The sequence below is a fragment of the Thamnophis sirtalis genome, unplaced genomic scaffold (assembly GCF_051295495.1).
Source record: "Thamnophis sirtalis isolate CommonGarterSnake01/CBP01778 unplaced genomic scaffold, rThaSir2_p1.2 scaffold_11, whole genome shotgun sequence".
In the NCBI taxonomy this organism is placed as follows: Eukaryota; Metazoa; Chordata; class Lepidosauria; order Squamata; family Natricidae; genus Thamnophis; species Thamnophis sirtalis.
Genome location: NW_028261391.1, coordinates 55,501,889 through 55,527,231, shown reverse-complemented (window position 1 = coordinate 55,527,231; position 25,343 = coordinate 55,501,889). Strand labels below are relative to the sequence as shown.

Genomic DNA, 25,343 nt, shown 5'->3' with positions numbered 1-25,343 from the left:
TTTTTTCTTTATTTTATCACACTATTTATTATGTGTTTGAGCCATTCCCCAAACTAACACCTCCACTTTTTCTCTTCAACTGCTGAGTTCACTAAGCAAGCTGACTGACATTACCTTTGTCTAATTACTACGTAATATTAACTCTAATTTTTCATCTTTATCTTTGAAATGAGTTATAATTCTTCCTTAAATTTTGTGAGCAAGTTGTAATGCTTACAAATCACAAATTACTAGAATTTTAATCTCCAAATTTTATTACTTCTTTTAATCTTTTCATTCTTCAAAGTGATATATGTGAACTAGATCTGTGAGCAGTGTGCATTTTTGTCTCAGCCCTTTCCTTATTTCAAATCACCCTAATTTGCCAATTCAATTTTTACAGGAACCCCCTATTCAGAAGAATATCAGATGTTTGGGCATATTTTAAAGTATTAATATAAATAATCATATTCTGACAAAATCTAGGCAATCAAAGCCTTGCTATAGTCAATTAGGCAATGGTAAAATTTGTACTTAAATGTTTTTGCTGCTCCCATTATTCATTTCATGTTTGCCATCTGATCTCATGTCTCTCTGCCTTTTCTGAAACCTCTGTGCTCATTTTAAATTTTTCTTGCCATGCATGATTCTTTTCTTCTTTGTAAACTCTGAAGCAAATTTTTCCTTACCAGAGGAATTATTACAACGGTTCAGGGGAAAAAGTATTAAGGAATGTATGCCTAATCTAAATTTAATCAAAGTAAAATTATCTAGATTTGAAAATGCTATTAAAACACATTTAAGTAAAAAGACTAGGAAAAAGCTACATGATGTAACATTTACAATTTTGGGCTGTTGCATTTCCTAACCTCTATACAGAAAGCAATTAAATGAGAACACACCCAACTTTTGTGTCAATCTTGAATCAGTCCATAAAACAATATACATGCCTACAACAAGTTGCTCCCATTACCAAGATAAGAATATGCTAGTTAGAATGATATAAAAATTAAAATGTTTCAGTAAATTCTCCTACTTCAAAAAAAAGTAATGCATGTCCTATTTCTTTCCTATATTATATTCTACATTCTCTCTCCTCGTCCAAGTTTTCATTTTTGTTGACCATTCTATATTTTTGCAGTATCATTTGCAGGTTGTCAGACCTTACTAGGTTGCCTTAGCAATGATTATCACTCAAGAAATAAGAAAAAGGTCAATTTCTTTTTCAGAAGAAAGCAAAACAGGTTTTCTTCCCTGGTTTTAAGCTGGCAATTATTTGTATAACTGCAGAAAAGCCTTAATTGTGCCAACATGTACATCAGAAATGATGTACCCAGGTTTTTCTTCTTAGGAAAAATGCTTCACATAGAGGAGACTTGAGCCTATCAGAAATTTGTTCTAGCAGACTACACATCACTGATTGACTCCAGCTCCACTACTCATAAATTAGAAGCCAAGGACACTCCTTTATAAAACTGCAACAAATGCTTTTTACACAATAGATTCCTAAGGCCATTTATTACAAAACTACAAGGTGTAGCCGTGTTAAATATTAGCTTGGGAATGTACAAAATAAAACAAAATAATGACAAAGTGAAGCCATAAAGAGCAATATAGTAATCTAAATTGAAGAGTAATTTCCTTTCTCAAAGGAAGAAAAAACTATTTTAAAAACTAGCCTTAAAAAGTTAAATTTTAAAAAATCAGTCTTTTGGCATTCCTGCAAAAGATTTGCATAAATAGATCCTTGATGGCACAGTCATCTCTTACCTCAGTGGTTCCCAAACTTGGCAACTTTAAGACTTGTGGACTTCAACTCCCAGAATTCTCCAGCTAGCTCTGCTATAAACAGAATTCTGGCAGTTGAAGTCCACAAGTCTTAAAGTTGCCAAGTTTGGGAACCTCTGTCTTACCTGATAATTCCATAAAATCCAAAATTTGGGGATTTTTTAAAAAAAATATCGAATGTGTTAATGAGCATGGAGCACTAACATGTGTCACTGATAAATTAAAAGTCTTACATTAAGTCTTTATAAATTAAAACAGAAAGCAATAGCAATAGCAATAGCAATAGCAGTAGACTTATATACCGCTTCATAGGCCTTTCAGGCCTCTCTAAGCAGTTTACAGAGAGTCAGCATATTGCCCCCAACAATCCGGGTCCTCATTTTACCCACCTCGGAAGGATGGAAGGCTGAGTCAACCCTGAGCCGGTGAGATTTGAACCGCTGACCTGCTGATCTAGCAGTAGCCTGCAGTGCTGCATTTAACCACTGCGCCACCTTGGCTCTTAGAAAGCATGAAAACTGTCAGACCTGGAAGCCATCTTGGGCATTGGATCTTCATGCTTGCCATATTTAGTCTGTGGGAAACTGGCAGGGGGGATTGTATGGACTTGGGGAGACATATAGTCATAACAACATTCCTTTCTCCAAGTGTCAAGGACATTCTGCCCTGCACCTGGAGAGGTGTAACTGGGAGGTATCTCCAGTTGGAATTATGCTTTGATTGGATCATGTGATGGACATGTGGGTGCTGGGTAGGTATTGGACTATATTTTGGGTGGGGAAAACCTGGAAACTTTTAGATTCTGGTTTTCCAACATGTGCCAATATGACATAAATAAAATTGAATTTTGAAGAATTCAAGCCTTGGATTCTTCTTTCGTTGGAGGTACTATTTGAAACCCTAACAAAAACAATGTTCCATGTCCACCAAATGGATAGCCATTTGTCTGAAACGGTATAGGGTTTCCTGCCTAGGCAGGGGGTTGGATTAGAAGACCTCCAAGGTCCCTTCCAACCCTGCTATTGTATTGTATTGTATTGAGATGAAATTATCTGCATTCAAAAGGCCTGTTTAATGTTGCAGATTCAGAATAGCAATTTTCAAACATGAAGTCATGAAAAAAGCATAACAATTTCTCTACTCTGATCTGGAATTCCAGAAATTATCAGGCAACCTTGGGAGAAAAACTCAATGTGTGTTCTGAGTTTACAAGTCTGGAGCTGCTAATTTAATACTCTTTACAGAAAAGCATGTGCAGCAGCAGTTCAGGTACACAAGGATCCAATATAGATTTAAGACATCCCTGGTTTTGTTTCTTTTGTTCTTAACCCAGAAGTCATCAAAGAATATTGATATTAAACAGAAAATATTATTTTGCACTGACTCTGTGGATGGAAGGTATGAGAGATAATGCTATCTACAGACACAGGAGGATGAAAAACCTAAAATTTAATTTCTACATTTCTAGAACTCTTTTCTTTCTTTCTTTTATTGATATAGGGAAGTGAATAAACCCATTATGAACATAAGGCACCTTGCCACAACCATCATTACTGTTGGTTACATTTAATGTAACGTATCAGAAGGGTCCTAATACAGCCATTAGTCGACATAAGTGTAAAGCTGCTCCATAGAAAAGGTGGCCTTGAGTTCAGTAGGATTACCGCTCACATCCAGCAGTTCTATGCATACATTTTGTGATCCTTCAATTCTACATCAATATGGGTTTAGTCTATTTAGTATAGAACTGGCCTGCACAACATCTGGCCTGACAAACAGAATTGTACATCTTGTAAAGTCAATAAATTTGCTGCTACTACCCCAAAAGATGTGTTATTGAGCTCCGCCAAGTCACCAGGTCTCCTGGGAAGACAAACAGCTAATCCACACAACAGATATTTCTTTGTGAGCCTCAATTATTTTTAATTTATTAATGTGATCTTTTCCTCTCTAAAGTTGTGCAGGCCTATCATTTAATAAGTTACCCATCCTAAACTGAAGATCAAACCATAGTACAAAAGTGTACATTTGTTTTCAAAACTAGTGTACCTTAATCAAATCAACTGTAAAAATCTCTATGCTAAAGATTACAAATCCATCACAATTTGTTGAAGTGAAACCATTAATCTTTATACCTTATTCCACCTTTATGTGTAAAACAAACAAAGATTCTCTTCTTAAATGGAACACAATAGTATGATGAAGATGGCTTCTAATATGTATTTATATGTCTGGTAGTCACCAAAGGTTCTTTTATAATATGATTTATGTTTATTTATTTATTTTATTTATTTAGTTTGTCACTCATGTACAAGATAACAGGAATAAGAATAAACATGAATAAGAACACAGGAAATAGGTACAAATAAATGGGGACAAAAGGACAAGGACATTAGGCCGCTGGTGCGCTTATTACTTCCTGCAAAGGTAATTTAACTGAAGGTATAAAAAATATTACCTTGGTAAGTATCATATCCAATTACTCTTTTCTCAATTTTGTTTTGAGTGAATAATTACTAAAATCCAAGTATAACATTCTTTATATATCAAACTATATTTGGTTGCTTTGAGGAAAAGGTTTGGTATCTTTTTTTTTAGAATTCAGAAACTACAAAGATGAACTTGTCAAAGCAATCATTCCTCTTCTTATTAACTACAATAAACTAACTTCTATACTATGTAGAGAAGGAATCAAGAATTGTCATTCCTCAAAGTTGCACAGGATTTGATGTCCTTGCTGATATGGTGAAGTTTGATCAAGTGCATACTTTTAAAACTCTAAAGGGCCTCAGAAGCATTTTGGGATTGTACGATTTAGATTAAGTGCATCACCTAAATTTAGAACCAACATGAGTGCAGAACATCATCCCTAAACATATATCGGACCTCAAGATTATGTTAGAAACACAAACTCATCACTCACTGACTGGAGTTTGGACAAAGTTCTGCTGATCAGAGATTGTAGCTACCTACAAAATTAAGCCACACATCTGCTAATTATCAAATACTCATAGTATAATTTTCACATAGCTGAAAGTTGCATGAGGCTACTGAAAGGTGCACAGCAATTTAATTGAATATGGTGCAAATAATCTAAAGTTACTAATTATGTGAAAGCACAATAGCTCAGGGTCATTTAACTAGCATGGAAACTATTCATGCAATCACTGCAAATGACATCTCTGTAAGAAATGCCTCATACAAGATATATTATTTAATCCTAGAACTGAAAAAGACCTGAAAAACCTGTGTGAACACCCAAGGCTATATCCTCCACATATCATATATCCCACATAACCTACACAATCCAAGTCATAATTATCTTGCAATAAGAGAACAGGAGAAAAACATTAACCCAACCAGGATAGCTAATCCAAGTTTTCTTGCCCAGAAGAAAAGCATCCTAATTATGTAAAATAGCATAGAAAAAAGCAAGAGAAAGAAAGTGCTACAAATAATATGTTAGGTGTTTATAGGTAACTGACTACATTGCAACATATATAGTGCTCAAGAGTCAATATCTATACTTCTCATAAAGCTAAAAAACACTCTTGTTGTAAGCACAATCCATACAAGAAACCATATATTTGGTCCTGTTTCATATTCAACAAAATCTGTCACATTCATTAATTTTTAAATATTTACACCACACTTTTCTTTATTTCAAAGCATTGAAATACCAAGCAACATAGAATTTCTTTTCCATCCTATATGCTTACACGTGCATACACATAGCTTGAAGAGCTACTAACAGAGATAGGAAACCAATAAACTTTCCAAATATCTATCCCAGCCATTTAGGAAAGGAAAGGGGAAAGGGAAATGTCCTGGCATTCTATATATTTGAATGACCCTTCAAAATGTATATGGATTTAAGTAGGGTAATAGATGAGGAGACGTAAACAAACCTTATGTGAACTCATTTGAGATTACTGCACAAAGGCACTTCAGCTTGTGGTGGGTTGATTCATACTATAATTTTCTTTCCCACAAAATGAGCAGCCACACATGACTGATACTTATCAGCAAGAAAGTATAGGGAGATTCCAACTTTCTGCTTCCTTGCCTCCATAATCACATGAGCAAGGACCTTCTCAAGCTACAGTCCTGTTGCTGCCTATTTAAACAGAATTTGCAGGATTTTCATTTTAACCTATTTTCTTTTAGATAGCTTCTATCAAGTTAAGGCCATGAAATGATGTAGAACAATTTAGCAAGAGTTCTCTTATTTGCTTACACATAACTAAGAATATCAAACCTATACTATTTTCACTCTAACAGATATACCCTGGGACATCCTAGGAAGTGGTTATGCTTACCCTCCTTCTCTGTCTTCTTATCTGGCGTGGAGACATGCTGCCCTTGTCTCCCCACTCCCCTTTTGGAATATATTCCCTCTTTTCTGGAAAACTCAGTCCATCAAATCAGCTCTGTAGGCCTGTCTCACAGTTTCTATTAAAGATATTTTTTTGTCTATGCATCTAATTACTGTAAAATGAACATTCCTCTTCCTTGATAATCTACTTTAAAATATGGTAATAAATACATAAGTGTTGTTCATTGTTCTGCTGATAGTGGTCTCATGAATGCTGACATTTGCCAAAGCAAGAGAAGCCTTCAGTTCCTTACAGGTGTGTCTGGATTTTGAGATTTCCTAGAGTATTTCCACACCTTGTCCTTGATATGACTTTGGTTGGTTAACCACTTGTAAGGAAGGTAACAATGGTGCTGAATTGCCACCAATTGTACAGGATCTATCCGACAAGGGACTGGTGAAATCCAAACTCTCTAGAAAGAGTTTTGTACTATTTTCAGCCTGGTGAGAATCAACAATTTGGTGATCCTCAGAAATCTTGACACACTTCCATATAACTGTAGAGAAGACAACGAATTCTGTTCTTTATATAAGGTAGACTTGTTTATCAGACATATTTATAATCCCATTGGTTGAAAGACATGACTCTAATACCCCCTTCAAATGAACTGATAATCCTTCAGTTTCATATATTTTTTCCACACACATATATAATTTTGTAACATTTACATCAATAAATTAATGAGCAACTGTAATGTTTTTTGCTCATTTGGTTAATTAGGTTCTGTCCAGTTTTAGGACTCGTAAGGGGAACATATAAACATTTAGGTCATATTTATACAGAAATATTGAAAATTCAAAAAATGTCACATACTTTTAAGCTCTACTATAAATCTGTTTCAGAATTGTCATATATTAATGCAATATGATTATTCAAAAAATTTCCTATTACATTTTATGCATCTCTTTATTTTCAAATATAATGCAGAAGGATGGTTACAAGAATCATCCCCTGTTAACAACTAGACTAAACTACAGAAAAATGTCAGAAAAGTTCTACTACCAAAATATAGAAAGCAACTGTCATTGCAAAGATCTCAAACAAGATGTTTGGATGAAAAGTTGTTGGGAACCAGTGGCATTCAAATTTAATAATTACAGGTAGTCTTCAACTTACATTTCATGTAGTGACTCAATGGCATTGAAAAAAGTGTATTATGACCATTTTTATACTTATGACCAAAGGTGGGTTCCTACCAGTTCGCACCTATTCGGTAGAACCAGTTCGTCAAATCTACTGAACCGGTTAGAAGAGGTTCCACCAGTGGACCTGGAAAGCAGGCCACACCTACAGAAGAGGTTCCAAAATTTTTTGAAACCCACCACTGGTCCTTGGATATGATTATTCTACACTATCAAGCTCATATTTATAAAACTCAGTGCCTCTGTGAAAGGTAAGGATGACTACTGCATTTGTGGTCCAATCAGAACGTGTGTTGAAGTTGTTTTAACGCAAACCAAAGATGCTTTTTAAAAAACAAGTTTACATCATATTCTTATGCATGCCAGTGCTGTGTGTGAGGTAATTTAAGGTGGTTCTGACAAGTGTCATTCGCATCTTCATATCCGGTCACATGGGCGGCAAGCCACTCCCATCCGGTCACATGGGTGGCAAGCCACTCCCACAAAGGAGGCCACACCCACAGAGTAGGTTCGAACAATTTTTGAAACCCACCACTGCTTATGACCATTACACCATCCCCATGGTCATACAGTCAAAATGCATACACTTGGCAACTGACTCATATTCATAATGGCTGCAGTGTCCTAGAGTCTGGCAAGCAAAGTCAATGGGGAAGCCAGATTCGCTTAACAACATTACTAACTTAATAATTGCAGCAATTCACTTAACAACTGTGGCAAAAAGGTCATAACATAACAGCTGTCTCACTTAGCAACAGAAATGTTGGGCTCAATTGTGGTCATAACTCAAGGACTAATTGTAATAATAATAATAAGCTTACTGCTAGACTTTAAAAGTAAAATGTCTACAAGTCCTATTTTTACAAAAGCTGCATAGCACATTGAAGACTTTTTTTTACTAAGGCAGTACAATCTGTTTTCAAAACAGATTTTTTTTTCACGATGCACAATAATAAAACAACGTAGTTGAATGTGTGTATACAACTGGAAAGGCAGCCAGGAACAGCTAATTAAGAGGTCACATAAGCCTGAAAAAGATGCATACATAGGCCAATATATAGTATATTATTTCATATCAAGAATCTGATGGAAAATTAAAGGTTCCAACAGCTTCAATGACAACTTGAATAAAATCCATTACTAAATTATTAAATTATTACTTTTGGTAGGAGCATTTGCAGAAAACAATCTGTTAAAATCATTTCAGTTAATTCCAATATTTTGCTGTTTAAACTGAAGAATGTTTACTATTATTTTGTAAGTGGTAGAATGTATTATTTCTGAGCTTTCAACACCCTTTTCTCTTATATCAAGGTAATTATTAAACTGAAAAGAAATAAGACAGACTCTAAACTGTGTGTTTTTTCCAATTAATTTCTAATTTAATTAACATAATTCCAGGCTTCATTTTTCCTGTATTAAGTTTTCCCATTTAGTTCTTATTCTTTGTTCTATAGGCGTTAGATCTTTGGAATCATCCATTTTATCTGGCTAAAATATAGTTCTACATTTGACTTGGAAACCATTCAGATTTACAATGAAAAAAGCTAGGCTTGTAGAGGTATTTATTATCAAGCAGTTATTGTTATTGTTCATATCATATATAAATTTATCAACTACAATGTTTAAGAACTAGCAACATTTCAAATATGTAATTTCAAGTAGCATTATATATTTTTACAAATATTATACACGTCTCAACTTACAGGTGTGTCTAAGTTGTGGAATGTACTAAGAATATGATTCATCAAACAAATTCTAACAGCTCTATATCTAATCTGTTCAACAAGTGATCAATTTATCACAAAAGGTGTGCAAATTTAATAAAATATGTTTCTTAACTTTGATCTTGAAATACTTCCCACTTCCCACAATAAAAGTAGTCCTTCAATCTGATGGAATTATTTTAAAATTTACTGAATGGCACCTTTATCAGGAGATACTTCTGTGTTTTATATCTTTTAATATTCATTTTAAACTGGAATAACGGACCCTACAGTGGAACTATATTGTTGACACTGATTTTAAAATGTTTAATAAGTTTGTAATCTTCCCACAATATATGACATACTAATAATTAACAACTTCATTAGATAAAGAAATTAAGGATCTATTATTGGAAGGGGGAAAAACCTTTTTAAATTTTCAAATGTCAGGAAAAGTAAAAGCAAATATTAAAACTATGCTGTGAGTGAAATTAAGGAATGAAATTGTTTCCCCTTTTATCTTGAAATGTCCTCTTGTGTTTACTTAGGTGAATAAACCTTCCACATAATTTAAGAAATGACCACTCCGGATTCTGTGATACTAAAACTCAGTTGAGCCTGGCTAAAAAAATGTATCAGTGACAGCTTCTCACTCAACAACCTTCAGTAATTGCAGGAAGTCTTTTCAAGAGTAGCAGCTTCCTTTCTTGAAAACTTTTTCAGTCCTCATTGTTCTGTTGAACAGTGTGTAGTGGGGTGTAGGGGAATGCTGAGCTAGGGAGAAGGGGATATAAAATTATTGGACTGAAGTCCCTATGGGGCAATTCCTCATTCCCCAGAAGTTCTTGTACAGTACCTCATTTACTGTTTTTCCTCTGCACCTAGTATTCTCATCTCCTCAAGAATGAGTTAATGACAGAGGTGTTACAAAGTGAGTGGGGGAAAAAATAGATTCAGGAAGTTTCAGTGAAGTGCCTTGGGTTAATTTATCTCAAGCAAAAGAAAAATCATTCTTAAATAACAAAATTGCAAATGAAGTAATTCCAAAAGGAAGGAAAATGGTAGTGAGTTATAAAAGCTACAGGCACTTCCTTTGTAACTGGCAAAATTTTATGAAAGACAGAGTGAGAAAAAGATGAGGTTTGCCTGCCCAACTCACAACATCATGACGGCTGAAATATTTTGCATGCTGACTCTATACTTGTAATTGGTCAAGGTGTAGGAAGTCCAGAAGACAGACACTGTAACCCAATAGTGAACCAATTAAAAATAAATATATTTGCAAGAAGACAGCTTTTTTGACACATAGCAATGTCACAAAGACTCAGAATAACCAACCAGAAAATTTAATCACCAAAGTTTTTTCTTAAAAGAATGGCATTCTTGCCATACCTGTAACTCTTTTTACCAATTCAGGAAGTTTCCATCATTTATAAACCCATCAGACACCCCAAATTAAATTTAATATATAAACAACAGTCATCTGCTGAAGGCAGCAACAGTTTTAACACACAAAAGAAGTAAATGACAAACTATAGTGACATGTCACATAGAGGAGCAAAAAAAAAACCTCACCCAAAAGTATCAACCCAGAGTTCATCAAAAATAAGGATAGTTAATGATGAATAAGTAGTACAAAACATGCCTGCCCTTTTTCACCCCATGCCCTCGTTCCCAAGTATGTATCAATAGAAACAGCAGTTGATCAGGAATGAATCATACAGCGAGACATAAAGAGAGCGAGAAACAAATCTGAAGCTTTATCTTCTATCTTTTATTTTTTAAAAGTTGCCACTTGGTTAATAGAGATTGCTCTAATTATTGTAAGAATTCCACATCCGGTTCAAACAACTTGTGTGTTCTTGACAGGATTCTCTGCAAGACTGAATTTCTTAGCCTGAGAACCACTTTTGTCTAAAAAAGATACTTCCCTTTGGAACCAAGACGGCCACATTAACAAACTGCCCTTCCATAGAGCTTCTTTTATTTTCCTTTTTTTTCCAGCTGTCAGAATCAAGCTAAATAAAAGCTCATCTAGGCCTTTCTCTCCACCAGCTTCATAGATTCCAGGTCAACTGGAACACACAGTGGCACTGGAATTTCATATTGTTAATTACACCAAATGCCAACTGACATCTAAATAGCACTCCTATTAAAATTTAAATAGTATGCAAATACCTACCTGTGTGATAGGCATCTACTTTTATTACTGCAATGGAGGTATGAGTAAGTTAACTTCATTTCTTTTCATAGAAGTAGTTAAACTACTGAAATTAGTAGTTAATCAAACTGCACTAACACAACATTATTTGTACATGAACACCCTTGATTAATTTTATGACAGCATTTATCAACCTAATCCATGATTTGCTTTAACTATGGCTTGTTAAACAATTATAAAACATTGCTTTTTATTGAACCCAAATCCTTCCTAGACCCTGGTTTTAAACTATTTATTTTCTAAACTGTTTCTATCCTGCATATCAAAGACTTGATTAGAAGGTTGAGAACAACACAAAAACAAACCAGAAATATCCCAAGAAACCATGGATCACCATTACTGTTTAAACATCATGCTAAACAATAGCCTAACAAAAAATGGTAGCGTCAAACAATATTTTATTTTCTTTAAACAAACCAAGATTATTTATGTATCCACCTTTTCTTATACTTGAAGCCCAAATCAAATCATGTTATGATCTGGTTTGTTCTGTCAGAACTGCTGGCATTGTATTGGTGATAAAGAGTTTTTAGCAAACACTTATAGAAACATATTTGTGTAACTGTATTTTGATTTCTAATTTCAGAAAAGGACCAGGGAAGATTCTGGTCTTAACAGAAAATAAACCGAATTACATTCACAATTATATTAGTTTATGAGTTGTGGTCTGCACTGTGAAATAGCTATGGTAAATGAATCAGTTTAAGAAATAATTTCCATGGCTGAATTGGACAAAACACTTAAAACTAATTAGCATTAGTAAGATGTCATATTTATTTAATAATCAAATTTATATAGCCACCCTCTTACAAAAAGCTTATTTTAAATCAAATAAAAACATTTTATATATCACAGATTGGCATCAGATTATAGTTCAGTCCTAATCTTATTCTCAAACACTTTCACTTTTCACTTTTACATTTAATGTCATGTTCAAAACAAAAGACTTATACTTTTAAGATTTGTATCTAGTATCCAACCTAGAACAAAAACTAGAAATACTTTCAAGTCAATCTTTTGTGAATGTGGTAGCTGGTTTATACCCCAAACCAGAATGTGGTATACCAAAGAAATAATTTTGAAAATTCCCCCTCTGTATACAGACATAGGAACAGACACTGAACCCAGGTGCTGAACTCAGCTTCCTGTAGTCACCAGCAGATTTTAACATTCTTTTATACCCAGGGTGGCCAGTTCATTCCTTCTGCCCTACGTATTTACAAAGCCAAAATATTGGCCCAAACCCTTCACGGTATTCCCATATGGATACGGGGCTTCAAGGATTGCATTGAAAGAACCCAGGCTGCTTTTCTTAGACAACTTCTGGGTCTTCCCCCTTGGGTTGGTTTTGCCCCGATGTACCTGGAACTGGGCATTCGATTGGTGGGATGTATGGCATGGATTAACACCTTTAAATGGTGGTTTCGGGTGCTTTTTCTCGCAGTTCCTGGCAGCTATCTCTCCCTGGCGTTTGCAGACTCCCATATTTCTCGCTGGGAGAAAGAGCTGCTGAAGAAACTACATCTGCTAGGTTTTACGGAAGATGCCTTGGGAAACTAAGGATGCCCAATTTAGGGTAGTCCAATGCTTGTGGACATTGATTTACAATCTCTACGAGCCAGAGCCAACAAAACTTGCTCCCCCTGACTCTCAAACAACTTAATAATTATGAATTGAGGATGGCTTCCTATTTTTATATTTTAACCATTCTCAAGTATAGAACTTTTTCCCTAGCTTGCTTTAATGTCTTGCCCTCAGTATTTTTGGATGGTCGTTTTAAGAGGCTTCCGATTAACGAACGGCTATGCCCTTGTGACAGAGCCGAGGTTGAAACTGTGGAGCATGTCCTTCTATTTTGCCCCATGTATAAAGCAGACAGATCTAAGTTACTGTCTCTTCTTGAAATCGTCCCTTCAAGACCTAATGGCTGTAATTTGTTTGTATATTGCCTTGGAGACGGCTCCTCATACATCACCTATCAGGTTTCCCAATTTTTCTTAAGAGCTGTAACCATTAGAGGAGAATGCTGTAATTTCCCTTAGTTAAGCTTTTGGTGGCTGATTGCTATGATGCTATGATCAATTCTCTTATGTCTCTTTTGTAGTACTTGTGTTTTGGTCTGTGACCGTAAATAAAGTATTCTAATAGGAATGAAAGCTTGAAACCTTGTTTCACCTATGCTATTTCTACTGTTAATATCCAATTTTGAGCACTGAGCAGAACTAGACAACTAAACGTTTTTAAATGTGGAGCTACATAGACATAGTTGTCTTTGTTTGAATGTGCAATAAGTTATTTCTTTATTTAAATAATTGCCTATTTCATTAAGGTGTCCACATGAAAATATAAAAACTTAATACAGGTAGTCCTCAACTTACAACAGTTCATTTAATGACTGTTCAAAGTTGCAATGGCACTGAAAAAAGTGTCTTATGACCATTTTTCACACGTAATGAGTGTTGAAGCTTATGGTCACATGATGAAAATTCAGATGCTTGGCAATTGACTCATATTTATAATAGGTGCAGTGTACCAGGGTCATGGGATCCCATTTTGTGACCGTTTGATAAGCAAAGTCAACGGGGAAACCAGATTTACATAACAACAGTGTTACTAACTTAACTACTGCAGTGATTCACTTAACAGCTGTGGTAAGAAAGGGTGTAAAATTGGGCAAAATTCACTTAACAGAAATTTTGTTAAGTGTTGCTTAGCAACAGAAATTTTGGGTCAATTGTAGTCTTAAATCTGTAAACACTGTTAATAAATCACTGTTCAAAGTTCATACTACAAGGCATCCTTGGGTCAGAAAAATATTCCCTTTCTAATCACTAAGTCAAAACAATTTTTAAAAAGGTGGTTGATTAAAATCCAGGCCCAACTGCCTGTGGGAACAATCAGATCTTTTATGCATTATGAAAGAGGGTCAACTAGATCTCTGGAAAAATTGTATTTCAAATTTTCCTTTCAACCAATGAAGTTCCCTTCACACATTCATGGGTCAGTTTGTATAAGGCTTTGATTAGCCAAGATATTTTAACCAATTAATACAACTTAACATGATTTGTAAACCAGATCAACATTCAAAGGAATCTATAAAGTTCAACATAAGTGGAACAAAGAAGAAAACGACAAAAGGTTCTTGCTCAAAAAGTCATTGCTATAATACCAAACCAGGAACCAAGTCAAAATGAAATATCTGTATAGTGATCCAAATCTGAAGTCTACAAACACAACAGGAACATATGTATAAGTGTGATATTGATGGATATATAAATCAATATTACAAATAAACTGTTTTGAAGCACAATTGCTCAGCAGGCAGCATGAGAATGTTACTTTATGGTTAACCTGTTTAGATCAACTCTATTAGCCTTTATCTTGCTGCATACCTTTAATCTCTAATGATTTGACAGAATGCTAAAGATTTGACAAGTTAGTTGTATAAGAAAAGTCAGAAGAAGCTAAATTAAATGCAAATTCACATATTGTCACTGATGCTTGGTTTATTCTCCAGAAATGTAGATCTGTTCTTCCTCAATCTTTCCCTTAATTTATTTATTCTTAATTTTCTTTATTCTTTCCCTAACTCACTGCTCACTGCTAGGAATTCAATTCAGACCAGCTCAGGGTTAACTCAGCCTTCTATCCTTCTGAAGTCGGTAAAATGAGGACCCAGATTGTTGGGGGCAATATGCTGACTCTGTAAACCACTTAGAGGGGCTGTAAAAGCACTATGAAGTGATATATAAAGTCTAAGTTGCTATTAATATTTTGGCATTCTATTTTCTGCCATATAATAATAAGACATAATCTGAATGGTTTGATACTGAACATACATTTATTAAGATATTAATTTGGCTGCCCCACTTTAAAAAAAAAACCAAAAGCACTTCCACACAGAAATTTGAAAGTCTTTCTGAAATCTTTTTTTAAAATAAGGCAATAATTTTCTGCCTTAGCATTCCCCATTATTGTATTGGCAGAGACCAAAAATAAATTTAATAACTAAGTGAAAGAAAATTTCAATTTACATAAGAATATATTGTCTGGCTGGAGATAATTCATATCTTATTTTCCAAAAGTCAGCAACAGTACAAGTCCCAATTTAAATCCAAATGATTTCAGTTAACCCTGTAAATCCACATTTTAGATCAGGCTATCTCAAGGGAGATCATCATGAGATTTTATTGTATATGGTATCTCTTATATCAATGGTTCAAACTATTTTCTGATTTTCAAGCTATTTTCATATATTTCTACTGATTTTTAAGGAGTGAATATGAATATTATCTTTCCTATTATGTGGTTTACTGTACCAAGGTACACATAACTACTTCTAATTTGCTTAAAGTATGGATTATTTTCAAACCTAATTTTGAAAACTTAGTCTACAGTGGATTTGTTAACCTTGGTTGTACTGACCATAGTAAACCCAATAAATATTTGAGGAGCCAAAATGTTAGATATGGAGAATTACAAGTTCAAGTCTCTTGTTTAGTATATATTTTAGAAAAAAAATGAATATATAATAATATAATTTATTACAAACATTTAAGATGCAAAAAGTCCAATAATAAAATAAGAAGAGATACATACGTTTTTATTTTTAAAAAAGACATCTAAATTAATCCATTGTTACTTGTCATCTAATAACACACAACTAAGCATTCTTTGTACTTAGTTTATATTACTAAAGTACTCAAGGTACCACTATGGTATAGTCAAAACTACTAGTAAAAACTATAAATGATATTACATCTCAAGAAAAAATATATTCTGCTAGTCTTAAATTATATAACTTTATCTTTGTAATCCATTCAGGAGGAAAACTACAATTGTGCTACAATGCTTGGCTATTTAAAACAGGGTCTACAGCAAACTAACAAGTAGTTCTAGATAGCTAAGAAGCAAACAATGGGGTCATTGAGCAAGAACATGGCCTTTATGCCTCACTTATTCTAGCAGTAAGTTTTAGTGAAGTTGATGAGACTTCTGGGTGTACAGAGAATGTAAAAATGCATCTCTTATGGAACTAGCAAATTCTCGAAGAGATGCACAATTTTGTTATATCTTTCATTAAAAATGTTTCTAGAGAAATATTTTAAGAATATCTTTCCTAATTAATAGCAGAGTGATGATCTAATTGTTATGTGCATTTTATGTAAGAAAAGCCATTTTTCTTACATTAATTAATTGTACCACTGCCCTCAAGTTAATGCACAGTATTAAAAGACAAAATGATAGCTAAAACCAACATTTATGGATATACTTTGTTTCATAATATTTATACCGATCCTCCTTTTTCACTGTGCACACACACACATATATCCACAAACAAGACCCCAATCAGACTGTAGCCTAGATCTGCAATTCATTGACTTTACAATTTACCACATGTTGAGCTGGAGAGATCTCAGCTTCATTTGAATCATTGCACAAATATGCAAGTGATTTATCATTTTAAAACTGAAGACTGTAGAAGAACAATGCCACTTTTTCAGCATATTATCCCTTATGGCAGAGTAAGAACAATTATGTACTAATTAAACCCTGTAAATATGTTGCACCCTGTTAAAGCCAATGAGGCTCCCAAAATTCACTAAAGTTAGTCAATTAACTCATTCATGCCTGTAGGTCTGACTATACAGTAAAAGAATGTGAATCAAGAAATGAAACACTTAAAAAGAGCAGAGTAGTTGCAACCTGAAATAAATTAGATAAAATTTTCATCAACAACAAAAAATGATAACCTGCTAGGATATACTACATTATCTTTCTGTAAACTATTGACTATTCTGTTAAGAGATGTAGACCCTAATACATTACAGAACTCTATTGAGTGGGAATCATCATAAACCACTGTCCTAGATACATTGAGAAATTACTATTTAAAAAATACTACTTAAAAAAATTACATACATATGGGAGGAAAGATGTGTATTTCTTCTCAGATTCCTTTCCTGAAACTAATTTATAAATGCCTTAGATTAAATAAAATGCATAAAAGATGTATGGATATACAGTCATTTCTAAAACTTTCTTTAAAACAGCTGTGCTCTTAAGACTGATTATAAATGTTAAAATAGAGAAAGAAGCATCAAGATATCAATTTAAAAAAATGTAGTTTTTAAGGGCCCTCTAATATTCTTTTTGTTTTCCAAGACTTTCCTGATGTATAAAACATGGTGAACTTTACATCTTCCATTTTAGCAATGGTTATCAATCATAGATATATTTTCCAAACATTTCTGAATATTCAGCATATTAATATTTCTCATTAGATAATCAGGTACATAAACTAGATTTTTATTATTTCTGAGATCCACTTGGAAAAAATCTATTCTGTTTAGCTCATGACTTGTGAACAAAATAAGATTAGATTTCATTTTTGAAAAAGTGAGTTAATTTTATAATTAGTTTTTGAAATAAGAAATATTTGTTTTCTGGGTATATCAAAGCTTTTGACAAAGAAAAAGCATAGCTAAACATTCCATAAAAATATAGTGTCACACACTGAATGTTTTTAATACAAATTATTTTTATTACACAAATTGTTTTTTTTTTAATATGAAACATCAAACATTGAAGACTATTGTACATTTCTTGGAAGGTGTTCTGTTCAAAGTGATGGTGAGATTTCCACCTGGAGATCTCCCACAATATCGTAAGAAGGCAGCTCATATCTACTTAACGTTCTTTGAATTGTTCTTCAGCATTGCAAGAGTTAACTCTGAATCCTATGAAAAGGCTGCCCCACATTTAAGGAGAAACAAGCACTAACCTCCCACTTTCCCCAAAACAATCCAAGCTTTTCATGGGCTGATTTTCCTAATTCCTCCCCTCCCCACCTCTCCCATCTCTTATTGCTTATAATTAGTGAAAGAAACCTGACCCACTACCAGTCTCTATGGACCTTGGATATTATAAGGCCAGCGTGGCGTCAAATATCTTAACATTCATAAGTGTTAGGGGCTGTAAATAAATCCTGTAGATTTATGACCCTTCAGTGCCTGCCAGCAAATGAATGTGGCACATTTCTTCCAGCAGATCTATGGAGGTACAAGTTTGCTTTTGTTTGCAAAGTTAACCATTTCCTTCACAAACACACTCAATTATCAGTTGGTGGCCAACAATATTTGCCATGGCTCAGTACAGAAACAATGATGTTAATTTTAAAAAATAGTTTAGGAGAATGCAGCTTATAAGTAACTACCCCAGCAGCAGTTAAAAGTTCTATAGCAGCAAAAGACAAAAAGATCCTACCACAGTTAATCTGTAGACAGACGCTAATTCTACCTATAACTAAAAAAATGCTATTTTAATCTGTAAGAGCTCCTTTGTGGGCAACTATATACACTTCGACTCAATATCTATTCTGTTCTTCCTTTAAATTTAGCAAGTATGTTTCAAGAAAGGCATGAATTGCTGCCTTGGTGTTTTTTCCAATTTCTACCCCCATGCATCCAGCAATCCCCTCTTCTCTATTTAGGGAAACATTTGTTAAATCCAGGTTGTCTCGTGCTTAACAGCCATAACCCAGCTTCCACATAACTGCCAGACAGCTGTAAATGGGGGTTGAGTAATTTTAGTCATGGTATACATCTATGCAAAAGCAAAGAAAGAGAATTCTGCAGCTGTCTTTTTTCTACTGTCTTTAAAAAACAGAAAGAAAAAAATAATAATCTTACTAATGCATGAACCCTAGAGCTCTTTAAAGTAAAAATGCCAAGCTTGGCAAGCCAATAATCTATGTTTTACCCTTGCAGCCCCAAAAGTAATATTAGAGACATGAAAATGAAAACGTGGTTACATTTTGCCTTCATTAAACATAAACTCTAGCCTTCCAGAGTCTTTCTAAGTGAGAAGCAAGCATTGGTTTTCTCCTCCAGTCTGATTTTAAAAAGAATTCAGACAAGAGAGGCTGAAAGAACATTACTCATATGAAGTTTACAAAGCTATTTATGACACAGAACCAGCATCCTAACCATGCTAAGAACTAACAGAGTCACAGACAATGTGCTTAATTTTATTAGTTATTTTTGCATAGTTCAAGAGGAGAAAATATTTTTCCCATTAAAACCATTAATTAAGTGAATGGTACAATTTAGTAAATAGCCTATCCCTACCAGTGAGCCCCAAACTCACTGAGATTTTAAAACTAGATGTAAATGGGTAATATTCAACTACCACCATCATCCTTATTTCAGAAATCAAATTTCAGCCTACAGATTAGCAATGAATCAAACCTTCACACTTGAAACAGAATTTTGAACTATGCAAAGCTATAAATATTTCTAAAGGACCTGAACAACAAATTAGCATAAATACCAAAGAAGGGCAGGAACACCTGTTCTTTTTTTTCAGCATGATAAGCATTTCATTGTTCTCTATTTAAAATGTAATGACCTGCGTAATTACAGTAATATTACACTGAACTGCAAAAGCTCAGATTGTCACACTTTTGAAAACTGTTGTCAAAACAATTCATAGGAGGAAAAAAAAGGTAGAGGAATCCTATTAACTCTTTACCCCCTTGCATCTAGATTCTTCAACTGAAGATTAAGGAGGGCGATTCAGAGCATTAAAAAAGGAATTATTCAAATTTTAAATATTGGACTATTCAGTTTTGTTAAATCACAAATATTTCCCCTACTTTATACTTATTGATAAAAAATATTACTCTGAGAAATAAAACCCATGCAAAAAGCAAAATGTAGAAAAGTAATATATTGAACAGTTCCTTTAATGTTAATAGAAATCAATTTTGAAATATTAACATTAAAAGTATTTTGGTAACCACAATAATATTTTCTACTTAATTGCTTTATCATTGATTTCTGAAATTAAATTTAATGTCATGAAATTCTCATGACATCCATTTTCACACAAGTTAGTTCTAAATCCATTTTTTAAAATCTGTAATAGAGCCCTCCTTAATGTATATTGGTTCTCTTAGCCAGGTATATTATTCTCTGAAAAGCAGAATTAGTATGATGCAGAGAAATCTTTGTCCTCTGAAAAATGCAATTATTGCTATCAATTTTGATCAATCTTCAGCAACTGAACTATTACTTGTCATAAGAAAATTTAGACTTTAATCCCTTTCATCCTTACCTGGAAGTAAAGGCTTGCTTCTGAATCAACATTTATCTAGGATTGGACTGTTAATGATTACTTTAAACCATTTACATTTATACAACACCCCCCCCAAAAAAAACCATAGATCAGTATTTCTATAAATCAATTTTAAAATATCAAAGGACAAAGATTTTTTCTAAATAAAAATAAAACCTCATGTCTGCAGTGAAAAAAGGACAATAATTACCCACAGAAACTTTTAAAAACAATAGTACATTCAGTCAAATTGGGAGGATAGTGCTATTTATGTAAGTAACTATTAGCTATTTATTTGCACCCTGAATTGCAAAAACAATGTTCTAATTGTTTCAATATATTCTGAACAGTACAATATAAAATCAATTTTTAAATAGTTTTAGCTTTGTAACAAAGTAAAGAATGGATTTTCTTTATAGCTATGATTTAAGTCGCATGACAAAAAGAAAAAAGAAACTGAAATATACAGCTGGCTGTCATGCAAATAATAAAATTGTCTATTGAGGATGGAAAATGCTTTTTGAATCATGTGATGGCAAAGAACAAGGTCACCTGTTATACCAGCAATAAAATAACAGATTTTATACAAAGCACTGACTCCTCAGAAAGGGCTTTATTACTAAGTGATTTTTTTCTATTAAAGATAACTATTTAGGGCCTGATCCAAAGTCTATTCAAACATCCACACAAATAGTCCCCATTCATTTCAAAAGATGATGTATCTCATCCAGAACAAAAGTGTCACCAGAAAAAAGTACAATGTGAATTAAACCCCAATATCCTTTTTTATATGGAAAAAGGAATTTGCCTCTCAGCTTTCTAGCCAAACAAATTTAAGAGAGAAACTTCATAGATAAACTTAATTTCTTTCAAAATTATTTATAGAAATTCCTTTGGGGAATAAACTTATACTGTCTTAGTGTACATTTAAATAGCCACAAAATAGCCACAATTTTGCCAATATATTGCATAGCATTTACCTGTCTCACTACCTTGCCAATACTGTATGTAATCATCTTTTCTTTCCATTATACCAAAACTGTGGTTATAAAGTATATACTTGCTTTGACTATGATCCCCAAAATGCAAGAAATTATAAAATATATTCACTAGGTTAATCTCATCCTTCAAAATACTTTAAAATACATATGTAAACACTACTTGGTCATCCTTGGCCTCTATAACTTGCAATGGGTATTTGGGACCTGAATAAAAACAAGTCTGACCCTGATATTTTAATATGCATTAAAATATATCCTATTCCAGACTGGTGTTACCAGGAATCCCACAAGTATTTAATAGTGGATGTATTACTGAACATTTATGTCTTATGCTAGCACTATAAAAGGAAAAGGTAATTTGAAGAAACCAAAAGAAAGGGAAGTAGGATAGAAAACTTATCTTAATTTAAAGATTTAACGGAAAGACTAACAACAAATTGTGTATGAATTCTGCATTCCCTGGGGATGTAAGTCAGTTTATAAATAATATTATAAAAGTTTACTTCCTTTCTAAGAAGAACAAGTAGAGTTGGAATCAATCTATAAATATAAAATAGTAGCCAACAATTTTTACTTATGAAGAGCTTAGTAAAGCAACAATCTAATGGCTACAGCAACTTATTTTCTGCCACGCCTTCTGGTATTTCTGCCACACCCATAAAAGTATATATCCTTCAGTAAGAGTAATGTGTGTACGCTTGTGATTTAAAATATTCCATTCAAGTAAAGGCTTGTTCCTTTATTTAATGCTTTTGCTGAAATTTAATTGTTTTTAATAAGAAAAAGATATATTTTAATAATCCTGCTGACTCTTCCTGAAGAGAATTATTCCCACAGAGAATAAGAGAAAGGGTAAAGAGAGGGGAAAAGATTCCTTGAGATTTTTTCCCTTTGTAAATAAAAAAACAGTTGGTACTCCTAAAGCAAGACAGAATCATAGAAATGAATATATATATATATATATATATATATATATATATATATATATATATATATATATATATATATATATATATATATATATATATATATATATATATAATGTCACAGTTATAGAATGGTTATGGCATCTCTAATCTTCGTTAAAAAACAACAACTATGCCTTTTTGAAAATGTCGCCTTGCAAAGGAATGCAAATAACATTTTCCCACTCTGAAAGGACAACACGCTCTTCTCAAGAAACTCTCAGAAATCAAACCAAAAAGAAAGAAAAATGGAAGGGGACAAACACAATAAAGCAAGATGCTTGTAGTTAAACTGTCATCCGCAATATATTTAAAAACAAGAGGCCCCGTAAAAGGGTGGACATAAAAGATACAATTTAACACCAATTAATCATTCAATGGCAACTATCCCAGTAAATTAGTATGTAACTCGGCGAGGGTTAGGACAGCAAATAAAGGGTTAAGTGGGAGGCAAAGTAAAGGGGGAGGGGAGAGAAAGCAAACCCCGTTCGCCACTCAAGAGGGCCGGAGAAAACAGAGCGCTACAGAAATTTCCGAGTTTGGGAGACTTCGAGCGAGCGCGGGCTCTGGCGCTGAGAACCAGGAGGGAGCTGAACGTACTGAATCGGTTTTCTTTTTCTAAGTCACCGGCGCTGAATCCACACGTCCTCCCCCCCCCCCCCGCCTCAAACTGAAAGTAAAGGAATAAACATGGCGAAGTATAAACAAACCTCTCTCCTCCCTTGCCCCCCTCCCCTCCCCCGGTCTGCAGAACGCACAAAAGTTTTGGAAAGTTTCTGGCTCTGCCATGGCCGAAGTGGGAAGGAACGGGCGGGACACGCAGGAGCCATTGGGGGCTTTGGAGAGGGGAGAAAAAGGAGGAGAACGCAGGATCGTAGCAGAAAAACCGGGAAAGGAAACCATTAAAAAAAAAAGTCACTCACCGTTCTCGCCGTGGGCGAAAGGGATCCATTGGGGAGGTAGGGGCCGCTCAGGTCGGGAATCATTATAAAGGGATACCCAGGGTACGGTGGGCCCTTAAACAACCCTCCATCTTGCCTTTTTGCAGCTAACATGGCGGGGAAACGAGGAGCAAGAAGGAAAATAAAAGAAGGAAAGGGAAATCACAGTTAGAAATCGTTTCACACACAAAAATCCAACGAAAACTTTAACGTACACGAATTTACAGAAAACGCAAGAGAATTTCACAGCCGCCTCCTCTCCATCAAAAGTGGGGAGGGGGACTTAAGGGTGGCTGCCAAAGAGAAAAAGCACTTACCTTCCTCTAAACTTTCTCTGGATTTATCTCTGAAACTTTCGGACCTAGGTGGAGGCCGCCTCTCCGCCTTTAATTCAAGAACGGTGTTTGGGAAAAGGGGGAAGGGGGGTCACGATAACAAAAAAAAAGGAAAAAACAGCGAAGAGTAAATGGGAGAAGTAGGTTGGTGGGGGAGAGACGGAAGAAAGAAAACGAGAACAAGTTAAAAGTTTGTACAAAACATAAGGCGAAACATACGGCAACAGGGCAATTTACGACGGGGGGAAAACCAAGTTAGTTGTGTTCTGCCTCTCCCCCCTTTTCTTACTTTCCTCCCCCCCCATCTCTTGTCCTACAATCCTCCCGCCAAAGTTAAGCGAGGCAGGTGTGTTTCAAAGGGGGTAACGTCTCTTACCTCGGAGTCTGAGGAGCTATTTTGATTAGTTTCTGATTCATTGACCAGAGACGATTTGACGTCGGCTAAATCCCTCTCTGCAGAAGAGTTCTCCGAGATCTTCTCTTCTTGTTCCCCTTCGTCTTTAAAAGAGATCAATTCATCGTTCGCCCCCAAATCGTCCCCTCCACCGCCATTGAGTTGCGGCATCTTCTTCCTGCCTTACCCCCACCAGCAGCAATTTTGCAAGGACGGAACGAGAGAGACAGAAAAGGGGGTGGGGGGGGATAAGGAAAGAAAAAGGGGGAAGGATATTTCTCTTTAAAAAAAAACAAGGCAGAAAGAAAAGGGAGAAGTTTGTAATTTTAAGAAGAGTCCCAGGTGAAAGTTCTTTTCTCTTTTTCTTTCCTCTTGGGGAGGGGAACAGAGGGGGAGGAGGAGGAGGAGGAGGAGAAGGAGGGGAGGGCAGTGTCCCTGCTCCTTTCTTTTTGCACCAGTGACTTTGGGTTTCTTCTTTTCCTTCTTCTGGATTTTCTCTCTCTCTCTCTCTCTCTCTCTTTCTCTCTCTCTTTTCTTCCGATGATCAGATCAGCATGTAAAGACACGCGGGCAGAGACACAAAAAATTAATAAGAAAAAAAATTATATAACGAGGGAGGGTTAAAACGGGGGAGGGGAATTACTTAAAAAAATGGTAGCAAACAAACCAAACAAATCAGCTGTAAAAATGGGAGGGGGTAGAAGCTGCAGATATAGGAAGCCTGTGCCGGTCGGATTTGAGTGAGTTGAAGTTAGACTGAGAGCTTTTCAGTTCAAAGGCGGCGCTGATTGACAGATAGAAAAAGGGGGATCGAAATCCGGAGGAACGGAGAAGTCTGGGATCCAGGATTATTGACAGGGAGAAAGAAACACTAGGCACTTAATGAGATGCAGGAGGGGCGGGGCTCCTTTGTGACGTGTGCATAAATAAACAGGAGGAGGGGGTAACGGAGAAACTAACAATGATCCCTTTTGGAGAGAGAAGGAAGGGGGGTACGCGGCGAAGGCAAGCAGGCGGGCAGGCAGGGGCGACTAAGCGAAGGGAGACAATGCAGATAAGGCGAGGAGGCGAACCTGTCAGTTCTAACCCAGCGGGCCAAAGCGAACAAAACTCCGCGTGCATCAAACAAATTAGGGAAGGGGGCAAGGCAGGCGCTTCAGCCGTGCGTTTGCACAACCGTCAAGGCAATAAGCACCTCTCCGCGCCTTCATGCTCGCACTTGGTTGCGCACTCAACTTTCCGGCGCGGTGTAGTGAATTTTTTTTTTAAGAGTTGCATCCGATGCACTTTTACCAGGAAGTGATTTCGGTCCTCTGGGACTTTCTTTCCAAATAAACAGGCACGGGCTTGTGCTCCAGGCACTGAGATCGCCTCGCCT

General features: G+C 35.1%; 1 protein-coding gene across 16 annotated transcripts in view; it reads right to left on the bottom strand.

The window, feature by feature from the left end:
• Nucleotides 1-24,817, bottom strand: part of TCF7L2 (transcription factor 7 like 2) — a 210,723-nt gene extending 185,906 nt beyond the window's left edge. For 3 of the 16 annotated variants that reach the window (XM_014068015.2, XM_014068021.2, XM_014068017.2), the window contains exons 1-3: nt 23,948-24,817; nt 23,554-23,620; nt 23,219-23,343 (exon numbers count right to left, since the gene is read on the bottom strand). In XM_014068015.2, the coding sequence (XP_013923490.1) occupies nt 23,219-23,343; nt 23,554-23,620; nt 23,948-24,136 (381 nt within the window). In that variant the 5' untranslated portion in view covers nt 24,137-24,817. The remainder of the gene's footprint in view (nt 1-23,218; nt 23,344-23,553; nt 23,621-23,947) is intronic. The other 13 variants (XM_014068014.2, XM_014068020.2, XM_014068026.2 and 10 more) reach the window with 6 other exon arrangements.
• Between the last annotated feature and the right edge of the window lie 526 nt (nt 24,818-25,343).